The sequence below is a fragment of the Pecten maximus genome, chromosome 12 (genome assembly GCF_902652985.1).
Source record: "Pecten maximus chromosome 12, xPecMax1.1, whole genome shotgun sequence".
Lineage (NCBI taxonomy): Eukaryota > Metazoa > Mollusca > Bivalvia > Pectinida > Pectinidae > Pecten > Pecten maximus.
Window position 1 is genome coordinate 27,643,339 of NC_047026.1, and position 13,296 is coordinate 27,656,634.

The 13,296-nt window shown below is 34.6% G+C and overlaps 1 protein-coding gene across 1 annotated transcript in view; it reads right to left on the reverse strand.

Moving 5' to 3' along the window:
* Nucleotides 1–428: 428 nt before the first annotated feature.
* The window catches only part of LOC117338962, an 86,295-nt gene continuing 73,427 nt past the window's right edge, over nucleotides 429–13,296 (reverse strand). The window contains exons 81-91 of the mRNA XM_033900327.1: nucleotides 12,746–12,929; nucleotides 12,034–12,167; nucleotides 10,597–10,747; nucleotides 10,314–10,492; nucleotides 9,786–10,081; nucleotides 6,628–6,695; nucleotides 5,151–5,350; nucleotides 3,969–4,136; nucleotides 1,191–1,350; nucleotides 789–955; nucleotides 429–436 (exon numbers count right to left, since the gene is read on the reverse strand). Coding sequence (XP_033756218.1) covers nucleotides 429–436; nucleotides 789–955; nucleotides 1,191–1,350; nucleotides 3,969–4,136; nucleotides 5,151–5,350; nucleotides 6,628–6,695; nucleotides 9,786–10,081; nucleotides 10,314–10,492; nucleotides 10,597–10,747; nucleotides 12,034–12,167; nucleotides 12,746–12,929 — 1,715 coding nt within the window. The remainder of the gene's footprint in view (nucleotides 437–788; nucleotides 956–1,190; nucleotides 1,351–3,968; nucleotides 4,137–5,150; nucleotides 5,351–6,627; nucleotides 6,696–9,785; nucleotides 10,082–10,313; nucleotides 10,493–10,596; nucleotides 10,748–12,033; nucleotides 12,168–12,745; nucleotides 12,930–13,296) is intronic.

A 13,296-nucleotide genomic window follows, 5' to 3' on the forward strand; every position in this document is an offset into this window, starting at 1 on the left:
CAAAATTGAACAGAAAATGAATTTTGCATCTGCAGTAACACATTTATTTATAGAGATTGAGTCGACTATGGATAAAAAAGATTAGATGACAGATAATTTGGTAACTAGATGGGTAGATGGACTTGGTTTAGACAGGTTATACTGCAAACATAAATACCATAGGTATTTGTATATAACAATTTACACCGGTATCTTCATATTTTTTCCGAAGGACTATTTATATCTTACATTGATTATAACTACATTGGTAATGCTTGTGTATTTGAAACATCATATCACACGTAAGAGTTGATAGGTATAATTGTTTTGTTAAAAGAAATATAATAAATTGAGATAAAAATAATTTGGCTATGAATATAAAAGGTATAGTTATCACAGTTTTTTCTTTGTACACAAATGTAGCTCTATCTTCTTGATGACACATTTCATTAGTCATCTGAAAAAAAGAAAATCAAGCCATGTTTAGTGAATATCAAAGTGAGTTATGATGAAAAATTAAGAAAAAGGTAAACTTATCCAAAACATGTTTCTTTTTAAAAGCTGAACACATTTTAATATGACATCCTTAGCCTTAAGAATATGCTTCATGGAAATTACTAACGTATGCCAGATATAATATTGTAACCGATGATCAGAATTTAGAAGAAAAATTGCAAGGATCACATTAGCAACCACACTTTATCAGATATTTTCATTTATATGCATTATGGTTTGGTATTTCTGTTGATCTTTCTATCATGTATTAAGACTGTATTTTTTCATTCAATATCTTTGATTGATAAGCATACCTTGATAAAAACACTTGGTCACATTCAATCCTGGGACCAGTTGGTCATACCAGTCCCCTTTCAAGATTAGGGAATCCAATACATCTTCTACTTTACACTGAAAGTATTGCTGGATATCATCGTTCATCGTGATGTTATGAGCACATTCAAATATATGATGTCCGACTCTAAAATGACAAATCAATGAACTCATATATTTATGACATCCGAAATTAGAATATGCCTGCGAGGTGCTTTAGACCTAAGATATATCACGTAAATAGTTTATTCCATCGCAAATATAACTTTCCACGTGCTGATATAGTTACAGAACGTATTTTACTTAATAAAAATGAACCAAACAAACCATGGAAGTTTAATCAATTGCAAGACAAAAAAAACAACAAATAAACAAAACTTTACCTGCATCCTATGTCATCTATCCCTGTATAATTGCCAAAAAGGACGGGCATAAGTACGTCAATCTCATCCCAATCAAGAAGACACGTCGACAACAGCCATGGTATAATATGATCTTCGTTATCACATATGCTTTGATCATCTATCCAAAATCCTGGTTGAGCTAGAATAGCAATCATTGTTAAATCATGATAAACAAGGAATCAAATTTACAAGCCTTGTCAGTGACATATAAATACAGGATACTCTTATGACAGAATAGTTCGATATATTTCACTCGGGAGAATATCGATCATCTTTCATACTCGTGAAATATATATTATATTAAGCGGGAAACCCTTCAATTTTCTTTTTATTGCATTTTATATACTTAAAAAAAAAAATTAAAACATCGGAAAAATTAATAGTGTGAAAAAATGCGGGAATCAGTAACATAATTCATTACGTCATCTCTTTGTGACGATACTCCACGTCAATTTGACGGCGCCATTTTGAAAGGACCAATCAACATAATTTAAGCGTTTTCTGCAGTTATCGGATAATCTGTGCATGAATAGCTAACGTCTAATGTTATTTGTCAAAAACTAGTCTGAATATTTCACAAATACAGCAAAATAACAAATTTATCTATCTTCGCTTCGATTGAAAAATCGGCAAGTTTCAATCAATTTGAATACAAAGTTATGATCATTTTATTAATACATGTAGGTATACTTAGTTTTCATTTACACAGTACAACAAATCGGAACAAGAGGCCCAGAAGGCCTGTTTAGCTCATCTGGGTATTTCAGTAGTTATGGTAAAACACTCTAATCTAAGTTATATTACATGTGCTTTTTCCAAATCGGGGATCTGCCAATCAGTATCGTGCACTACAATCTTTTAAGTAACATTTAGATTTTTGGTTCGAAAAATGTGACACCAAAACAATAGCAAGGAAGCAAACTATACATTATACATGTCCTGTGATGCGACTCTTGTTTCCCCCTCAAACTCCATATTTGTAAATACCAATATAATATTCATATCTTAGCTTTAATTTGATTTATTTATTATTTCATTGACCTTTAGACCCGAATGGCCTTGACATTTGGTTCAGTGAACTCCATCTTGGTCAGTATACTCTTGTTTAATTCCAATTTTGCTTCATAATGTCTTAATGGCTTAAATTAATATTTATAAGTGAAAAGATACAAAATTTGCCCTTGACCTTTTGCCCTAATGACAACAGTTTTCCTTGTTTGTATACTCAAAATTTCATGTAAATCGGTCAATAAATACAAAACAATTGAACTAATTGTAGATGACAGGGTGATTAATATAGGGTAACCTTATCTTCGATTTGGGGACCTGATACGGCAAAAGTCATTTCTGCAAAAGAAAGATTTTAAAGAATTAGCCACATTTCCTCTTTTTGAACCACTCCTCAGTCCCATGGGGTTCCAGACTCACTGTTTTCATGAAATTAATTTCCATGAACCTAAGGATGCTATATATACCTAGGAAATGTATGAAATCTATTGAAGCATTGTTTTTTTTCAAAGCATAACAAAGGCCCTAAAACGACAGGATCAGGAATTGAGATGAGAAGTACTACTGCAATCTTGATAACCATAGCGAATTTCTTTGAAGGTCTGTTTATTCAAAGATCTAACCATCTGCACTGAAAAAGTTAACAGAAAAAGTTAATGTTTGATTATTAAAATTGATAGAGTGATGACATAGTGAAATAAAACTGTACAACAAGTAAACAAGAATTCCACAGATGTGGATGTGGCGCCTGCACAGAAATTTGGATGATTACTAGAGTTATTGCATGGAAACATTTTTTCTACATGAATTAACAATACCCTTGACCGTTGACCTTTCGACCAGTAAAAATATAACATGCAAACTCTTGTTGAAAGGATCTGCATACAGTTTGAGTTTGATCGGCCCAAGAGAACTAGAGTTATCGCACAGAAACAAATTGCGATTTTTAGTAAGTGAACTTGACTTTTGACCTTTGGACCTCAAAAATATTCCCAAGCTAGTACTTGTGGTAAGGAAGATCTGCAAGAAGTCTGAGTTTTATCGGCCAAAGGGGACTTGAGTTATTGCACGGTAACCTCTGTGGGGACGACGCTGGTGACGCCAACATAGTGATATCTATATGTAGCATGCTTTTTACTGACGACACAAAAAAACAAAAGCGTTCAGTATCAGGTAATTCGGGTCTGTCAACCTGTTATCGCTTATGTTGATAAACTGATTGAAATGTATACCTGTACATTGGTTGAGGGTAGTGTTCAATTTCATAGCATTTACACCAATTGAGGCGCTGTAATCTAATATAGTTGTCAAGGCAGTTTCTTTTGGACAGTGGTTTTCATTCCAAATGGCGTGAAGAGTTGTGTTAAAACAAGACCAACCAATGCTGAGAAGACTGAAACAGAAGTAATGTCGAATATAAACCCCTGGGGTTATTATAAGTTTTCACTGAATACTATCTACTAATAAGCTACAATATTATATGTATCATATAATCAAACATTTCAACTGAACGATATTTTACCTTTTCGATACATTGATGGTGTCGCTAATATTTAGCTACCAGAAACCTAATAATTGTATATATTGTTTAGTTGCAGGCGACGTCATCATGATAGAATGTGGTATTATAATTAGCATTCCCTACTAAAGGTATATGATGTAATTACAAACATGAGCATATTACATTACCAGGATACAGTAGATATGACGAACAAGATGAACAATTATTTGATCTGTTGACTTACCTACAGCTTTCACCATCGACTTTTGACAACAGGTTTTGTACATTGGCGAAACCAGTAAAATTGCCAAGTCCTGCTTGTAAGTAGGTAGATACTTGATATCCATGGAAACATTCAGAAAACACATGGTATCCGAAAGAGGGATCCGTCTGCTGATAACATACATCTCTGTGTTCTGTAAGGAAGTAGATCTTGAGAATAATTCAACCTTCAAATATTTATGTTACATAATTTGTTGATAACGACTTCCAAACTTTTCCCCTAACAACCTTTACCTTAGAAGAAAAATATCCCAGATTGAGAACTAACGGACAATTTGACACCGGACGGACAACGGACGTCACACAACGGCATAATAGCATATTTCACCACTGTGACCATGGCTGTAGGTCAAGGTATTTCATTTGAACAAATTTGGTAACTCATCACCTGAGCATGCTACAGGCCTAATATATAGGCCCTGGGCCATTTGGTTATTGAGGAGAAGTCGTTTTAAGATTTCAGTCTTTTTGACCCCAGTGACATTGATCATTCATTTGAACAAACTTGGTAGCCTTTCACCCAGAATGCTTCAATCCCAATATCAAGTCCCTGGGCCTCATGGATATTGAGACGAAGTTGTTTAAAGGAAAAAGCCGACGCCGAATGGACGGACGAGGCACCACGGCATAAGCGCCCTTCGGGCAGATGAGCTAACAATACATCTCCTTTGCTCTAGACCAAATTTCATCAAAAATCCATTCAGGTGCTCAGGACTAGCAGGGATTTAGAGAATTTACCTCAATTTCCCCTATTGGGTCCCGCAACTCTGGCCCCAGAGGAGCAACACCCATTGTTTATACAACATTAGATCTCTTTTGGCCAATAATACTCATGACCAAATTTCATCGAAATCCATTATGGCGTTCAGGAGTAGTCGGAAATGTTGACGGACGACGGGCGGACGGGCGGACGGACGCCACACCATGGCATAAACTCACTGGTCCGTCGGACAAGGTGAGGTAAAAGCTGTTGAACTAATATGCCGCTCAGTAAAAACACAAGTTCATATAATGATTTAAAAACTTTCAAAGTTTTAAGGAAATCGCGCAAAAATCAAATGCTGAAATGGAAATCATGGGCTATCATATTCTGACAAATTTACGACTGGCAATTGGGTAAATTTTTAATCTAAATACAAAATGCAAACCTTGGTCATCCTTCTTTTCTCCTACTTGTACTGTAGCGCCATAGAAAACACTTGAAATGTTCACTTTATTGATGGTCTCGGTGATGTTCCTTGTCACATTCACAACAGATACATCACTGGCAATCTTGATTTCACATTCCGCAGCAAATCCTGCAGTTGTGGAATTGTCTGATGCCTGTCTTTTTTGTCTGCTGATTTCACTATTAGAACCAAAAATAAATACACATGATTTACTCAAGTCACACAGAAATGTTCGAAAGTATTGGTTTTGCAAATTAATCTTTTACAAGGTCTCTCACAAGAGAAAAACCTTTATATTACAAAATTGCAAATAGTTTTCAACTTGATCCCTGTTATTGAAAGTACATGATTCTTCTTTGCCTTCTTAAGTTCTCAAATAAGCCTTCTATACTTGACATTCATATGAAAAACTGCGTTCGTGAGTTATGTTGTAAGACGGCATTGAAGGCTTACATTATTGTATAGTTTTATTTAAATTTGTATGAAGTTACCTTACAAAACTAGAGATAATGTAAAGTGATATGTTAACAGAAATAGTTATGCCCAGCATGCTTTGTAACAGGCCCAACAACATGATCTTGGGCCTCTTGAATTGGTAAATGAGAAGGTATCGTATACAAAATTTCAGAAGTTCGAAATGCACATGGTTCAAAGTTTACATTCAGTGCAGTGCAGTGATAACTTTTAAGGGGATAAGACATGGTCAAACATCTTAAACTGATTGTCATGAAAATTTACACAAGGGACATTTGCGCCGCCATTTAATCTGCAGGAAAAGTTTACATTCAGTGCAGTGCAGTGATAACTTTTAAGGGGATAAGACATGGTCAAACATCTTAAACTGATTGTCATGAAAATTTACACGAGGGACATTTGCGCCGCCATTTAATCTGCAGGAAAAATTGCCTACAGCTAGTTTTAGAGAAAACATGAAATTAAAAAAAGATTTTAAAAAAATACCGCTATTTTCTTTACATGTCTTATGGTTACAGGGAGTATACTATTTTAGCTGAGAAACTTGCAATTAAGAGTATTGTTTTTGGAGACATTTTCATTTCACCAAAATATAGAAGTTAAAAACATCATATAACTTTTCTTAATAAATCATGATCAACATCAGACTGTGGAAGAATGAAATTAATTAGCAATGAAAATAAAAATAGCACAACATATTATAAAGTTTTTCTTTGTGTCACATAAAGGGGAGTAATCTACCCTTGATATTTCATAAAGTTGCTTTGTCATTATGCTGGAGACACGTTTTCCTCGTGACAGAGACCAACACTGTCTCTTGGTTACCTCTGAACCGTATCAGTGCTCACAAGGAGAATAGCTCTTACGAGTTGTGCTCAAAAGTAGGTTTGATTGGAATTCTTTTTTCTAGAGCGATAGTATTTGATGAGTGTTTCATATTCCAGTTAATTGGGCTGTCAAAGCATATATGTAAATGACTCACCTGATAGATCCGACATAAAAACTACCCAAAATGTAACCCGTTAACGCCTGTCTCATCAAAGCCTCGCCCTAAAAAGAAACGTAAAGGAAAGCCAGCAATAAAATAACCTGAATTAAAGTATGACATAGCATGTACTAGACATTAGAATTCCAGTTGATATTCTATCTAGTTTTCAGAGCTAAAACAGGATTAAACAAAACATTATATAAACAATTGATCTTTTTGTGAAATTTTCAAGAATATGAAGAACGAATCATGTAACTTTTGCATCAAGTATTTCATGTCGTCTTCGAAATTGAAACCTCTGTTGTAATATACACCTCAATAAGATGCCAATTTGACATGGACTTGTGAACACAGTCTATGCCTTTCTAGTGATGAAATATAATTGATGAAACATGGTTCAGGTAGATATCTTGGATCACATCTCTCCCAAATGAATCATGGAAGTCACAATAAGTTGATTCACTTGAGCCGACTACTAATTAACATATTCAAAATAGTAATGTGTATGCAACCCTCACTGTTATTTTAATTCGGTATTCCATGTCTGCATTCCATCCGCCAGGAAAGAAAATAGTTATATCGAAGACTTTATATGGTATCTCAGAAGGATCTGAAACAAACAAAAGCACTATATTGGCAATAATGATACAGATAAAGTATAGTGAATGCGTCAAATGTGAATAACATTACAACATGAGGAAGACCTCACTGACACCAAAGAAAATAACAAGCATTCCAATATAAATATCCTAAGTGTTTCTTACATATTTTAATCCGATACGTTATATCTGTTACGTATCCTGACACATGCTGATTAAAGAAATTGAAACTGAAAATATATTTTCGTCATCACACCTGTAGTAGAGTAGTTTTAATGTGATTATTTGAATAGATTCTTTATTCCTGGCAAAAAAGTTCAATCATTTTGATACACTGTGCTGCTGAGAACTACACATTAAGAAGACATTAATTCTGGATTTACTTTATTTATATAATTTGATTTCGAATGTGTTTGAATATAAAGCTGTTCGTTAGAAATTATCGCAAAATAAATATTCAAGAACCGTGGACAGCAATTCCGTGTCTTTTGTAATTTCCCACAAGTAGTAGTACTTTCAAAATGTTTACGTTCATAGTCAAAGATTGCCATAGCGTATCTTATTACCTTTATCTCCACTATCCTCACACTTGGAAGTATTCAAATGTGGATATATAAGATTTTTCAAGTGATCTCCGTCCTTCCATGCTTGTACTATCTGGTCGTAAGTACAATTATCTTCAGTGGAAAACGTGTTGTTACTTAAAACGCAGTGCTTGAAAACTTGGAATGACCTACAAAAGACAGCAGATGGTAGGTTGGTTATTGGACACATAAACAAGAAGCCAATGGACATAAATGGTCAATTTGGGTCCGATATATATAAATAGAAGTTTTGTTTGTTTTAAAGAAGAGAAAAAACCAATCAAAACCCATATCAATCAATGTGTTAAAACAATTTTTAAACAGTGTGACGATAATTCAGGATTCTCACTTTTCTATGACAGCAATGATTTTAGGCAAATACTTATAAGTATATGATAACTTCTTAACATTCAACTCACATGCAGGAATCGCTCCAATACCACAGACAGCTTGCTGCACGCTTCAGCATCAATTTTCTTGGGTTGCAAATGGATTCATTCGATTTCTTCACTATTAGTACAAAACAAGACAAGCATGTTCTTTAATAGTCACCTGAATTGCAGTTATTATTTTGCTGCTGTGCAACTGAATGATGTATACAAGGCAATAAAGCAAAATGCCCCCAAGACATTTTACAGAATTTAAAGCACGGCTTGTTAGATATATCTGAAAAATGTTGACATTATTTGGGCAAAATGGTTTTTGTTTTCTTGAGTCACAACGATATTCAGTACATGGATGTAATTGCCGATTGGGTGTCTGTGGCAATTAAGTTACCCATGTCATGCCACAGCTTGATGAAGTAAGCAGTGATACAGCCGTTAGGATCGTACAGGATGTTGGCCACTGAGCGTCACATTTAAAGTCATTCAATACGGGAATCACGTTGTTAACGTGACATCGAAAAGTTCTTATCACTGCGATGTTATCAATAACAGGGGCTTGATAACGTAATAATGCCACCTGTTCACAGAGTCATGATTATTTTGGCAGTGGAAGCATTAAATGTGTACTGGGGTACAACTGATCATCAACGTGGTTGAATGGACATCAATTTCCCCCAGATCACAATGCAATTAGCGCCTTTAGATCAGGTGGACAGAAGAACAAAAAAATAACGCCATTAGCCATGACCATTTATTAAGTTGAGAACGGACTTACAACGAAAAAAACAGGATATCCTAAACGAGGTCTATAAATTGACAAATTACTTCCATGGATTTGAAATGTGCTAGGTACAAACTAGGCGGGGTGATTTATGGTTGTCCATTTTTTTGGCTGTTTTGAACTGGTGAAAATAATTGTCTGATTTCAATATAATTCGAGAGCACCATGTTCATTTCATCCCAAATGAACTTCAAGAAGTCTGTTGTGACACACATATATTATCAAATTGCACAATTTGTTAGAATTTATCTAGTAAATGAATGAAATATCTGTTTAATCAAGATATCAATTGATTATGTCAGTATTTACCTGTCCCATTACAATTATCCAGTATTGCAGTGGGGTTAATATTTGGCCGAACATGATTAAACAAGAGTGCCACAGCAGCCTTCACGGAGGGTAGCATATTAGTCACACTGCAGTTGTTCTTCTCTTTGTCCAAATATGCCAAAATACGCCCAAGTTCCATCTCATACACACTGAAATAATTAGAAATCAATTAATCCATGCTATCATGTTTGATTATAATCATGTATCTTAAACAACTAGCGAGGAAACCATTATTTTAATTTTCAGATTTAAGAATATAATACACTTTGTTCATATTTTCATTTACTCTTCAACGTGTGGAAAATAGCCTATTTATATAATCAACGGCCATTGTCTGATGTAGACATAGACATTTCTGATCGAGGTCAACATTTGTAAGATTCAGTATGGTGTTTAGCACCGCGCCAATGTACTTCTAATCCATCCGAGATATGTTAATAAAAGTATACCCTATGGGGTTTCAATTAAATACCTGCACACAAGGATCTGCCGATTGGCTGGTATCGATGATGCATTCCGATGATCCTGGGGAATAAGGCATGTGAGAAGTGACATTTTCGTTAGTGCTTGATCCATTCATACGTAGGCCACTGGTTTCATTAGTGAACAGGCCGCTGTCTGTAGAGTCAGACCCATCAAAGCTCCTTATATCGATATTATGGAGCAAGCTCAACGTTCCCATCATATGAGTGTAGAGCAGGGACCCGTATGCATTGGAGGCATGGAAATATGCTGGCAAGGCACAAATCTGCCCACCACTGCTGTCGGCTGAAAAACGAAATGAATTTAAAATCAAGAAAAATCGTTAACATATCAACAATGAACTATATCGAAAATATACGTGTTGCCAAAAAGTAAATGTTGCTACAGCTAATATCACAGACTCAATTTTATTTAAAATCTAAGTTAATGCATTATCAGTGAAAATACCTCTTTATGATTTAAAGTAATCACTTGAAGAAATAGGAAAACCCCGCAATCCCTCAGTCGCAAATTTTACCTGGACATGTGTCTGCATCAAAGGCGACAGATGAATCAATCCTGGTTAATGACGTGTTCATACTCTTGACATATTGTGAGATGACAGGTATAGCCCATTTATTCATATAAGCACTACTACAGTTATATCCTTTGTTTCTTGTGGAATTCACTACACATTGTAAGCTCACGTTGTATAACCTGAAATGAATAATTTGATTTTCAACAGTGATCATAAAACATACAAACACACACACAAAGAAAAAGAAAATATAATTAAAAATGTACAATGTCTTCCTACTTACTTGCATAATGCTAGGTGAGTGACATTCCTGTTTACTCCAGTATTTATCATACTGTCTACCATCAGAGCTGTTACTAGCAGATGCATGCAGTTAGTCCAGTTCTGATTGGCAACTGATAATTGTCCATAGCTGCTACATACATCATTCGTACCTAGAAATACAAGTTATTTTTTATCAAGACGGGAATCACGTGTGAACATTTTGCATTCTACAAGTTTTTATAGAATCAAATGACAAACAAAAAGTCATCAAATAAAATCATACCTCACAGTCTATATAAAAAGATTTTTTGTTTGTTTTGCACAGCTAAACTGTCAGACGTTTGCTTTTCTGCAAATTAGACTCAAAATCAATGGACACAACTAGGGACCGAAGGAAACCAACATATAAAGTTTGAGACAAGCTTAATTCCGACCTACTTTGCTACATAATTTCAAAATGTTTATCAGTCAAGATACAAAATTTACGTTCATATTTGACAGTGACTTTGACCTCTGCCCCGTCGACCTCGACCTTTCGTCAGCTAAATACTTGCAACATTTTGTGTAAAATAATATTCCATAGGCCATTATGATTGCGTATGAATTTTAGATCAATGTAGAAACTTTAACATGACTCATTTATTCAAATTTCAAATAAGAGAAACATTAAAAGTTTGATAAAATCCTAATCTGAAATGTGCGTTGGGATGGTTATATATACATACAATCATATTGTAGGTACCATTATAATAGATTATGCATTAACAGAGAAATTAAAAGTTTAACAGAAATGATGACGCCGCTGCAGACTCCGTCGCCGTAGCTACTGCTGCGGAAAATAACGTTTCGCTATGCAACTCTATCACACGCGATACAAAAAATACTCCCAGTGCTTCTCAAGAAATGGCTTCAACAAACTTCAATTATCGAAATTCAAGAAAAATCCTTCCAGTACTGCTCAAGAAATAGCGATAATAGGGAGTATCTACATACAGACGGACAAGGGACGAATGACGGACCACGGAAATAGAGGGTTTTGAAAAGCCGAGGTAGGTAAATATTGCTGATTACTTTCACAATAATCAAGTCAAATGTTTCATTTTAGTTATGTAAAATACTACCAATTCATTTTAACTGGACTACTTTGTTTCCTTTTGGCCGGTACGTAATTTTTCCTAATGAACTATGAAGCTGAAATTGTCTTTCTTGTATTTGTACCCCGGTTGACTTCCCTAAAACAATAATTTAAGGTCTTTTGTTGAAAATCTACCCGTTCATACTCCTAGTCTCCGCTATTGCATGTGTCGGCATGAAAATGGTTTCAGTTAGAATTCTTCTAAATACGGTATTACACATCAATTATTAACAGTTTTACAAACAAAGTAGAGTTGATCCCCCTCTTTAGTTGATACATCATGAACATCAAACTTCATCTTTATCACTTTCAATTACTTACAGTTTTCCAAAGTGACGTTCTTTCCAAATATGTTCATTGAGTTTCTTTTCAAAACATCCTTGACATTGTGGCAGGTTGTATTAGCCCAATCCTTCATTGTATCATCCACACAGTTCTTCTTCCAAGCCGCAACCCTTTAACATTGAAGCTCAACAATTCAGAATCATCAGTGGTATATACTTTTTTCTTTCTATTGATCTGTCTCAAACATAATGATTGTCAACTGTATGAACCGAGGGAAACCTCAACTTGGAATTCTAGAACAATCATTGACGTATTTTTTCTGACCAAGAGAAATTAATGCAAACACAATTTTAAAATTGAAAATATGCAAATAAGGACTAAATGATTTAAGGGCAGACAGACGGAAGATCATCTCTAAAAAAAGACACTATGAATTAAGTATGATCTGAACAGTCCCGAAGCTGATGATGAGATAATAGTGAAACATAAACGCCGTTTCGTCCATATTCTAATTTTAAATGTACCAATTACTATCGGATGCAAAATTCCCAGCCTCACAGATAACAGTACAGATTTTGACAAACTAATTTAGCGCAAAAACGCTACATATAGGCTATTTTCAGTTCATATTTGGTATAAACCATTACATATAAATCGTATATTAATTAAATGTTTCATAAATCCTTGCTGTTTACAAAACTGAGTTTTCTTTTATTTATTTCTATCATGCTAATTTTTTACTACTTACCCACATGTGTCGTTCATCATCAAATGCCATTCTATATCAGACATATGCTCCGGCCGAATATTACAGTTATACTTGGCGATGTACTCTATGCTATTATTCTCACATGGTAAGCTCCCAAGTGTCTTCGTAATATTTTTAATGTGACTGCCATTCAGATGTCTATATTGAACATTGCCTTCATACACTGGAAAATACAAAATGAACTAATGAACGTTAAATCATTTTACACCTTTTAACAAGCTGACTAATTTAGAATCACCACCTTGATATTAGATCAGGTGATTTTGACAGAAAAACATCGAAAAGAAAACATCAAAACGAACACTCTTGATATCAAACATATACATGATTTACTGATATAATAAAAAGAAAACCTTATGATACATATTTGAATATTCAATGCGAAATTATTTAACATAATTCATACATTTCATATCAAACACAATCAATTGCAAATCAAGGACATCTCGCAAGGTTAAATCATTTAGAAAGTAATTGATTACGGTAATCCTTTCTTTGTCCCCGATCAAATCATTCTTAAACTACATATG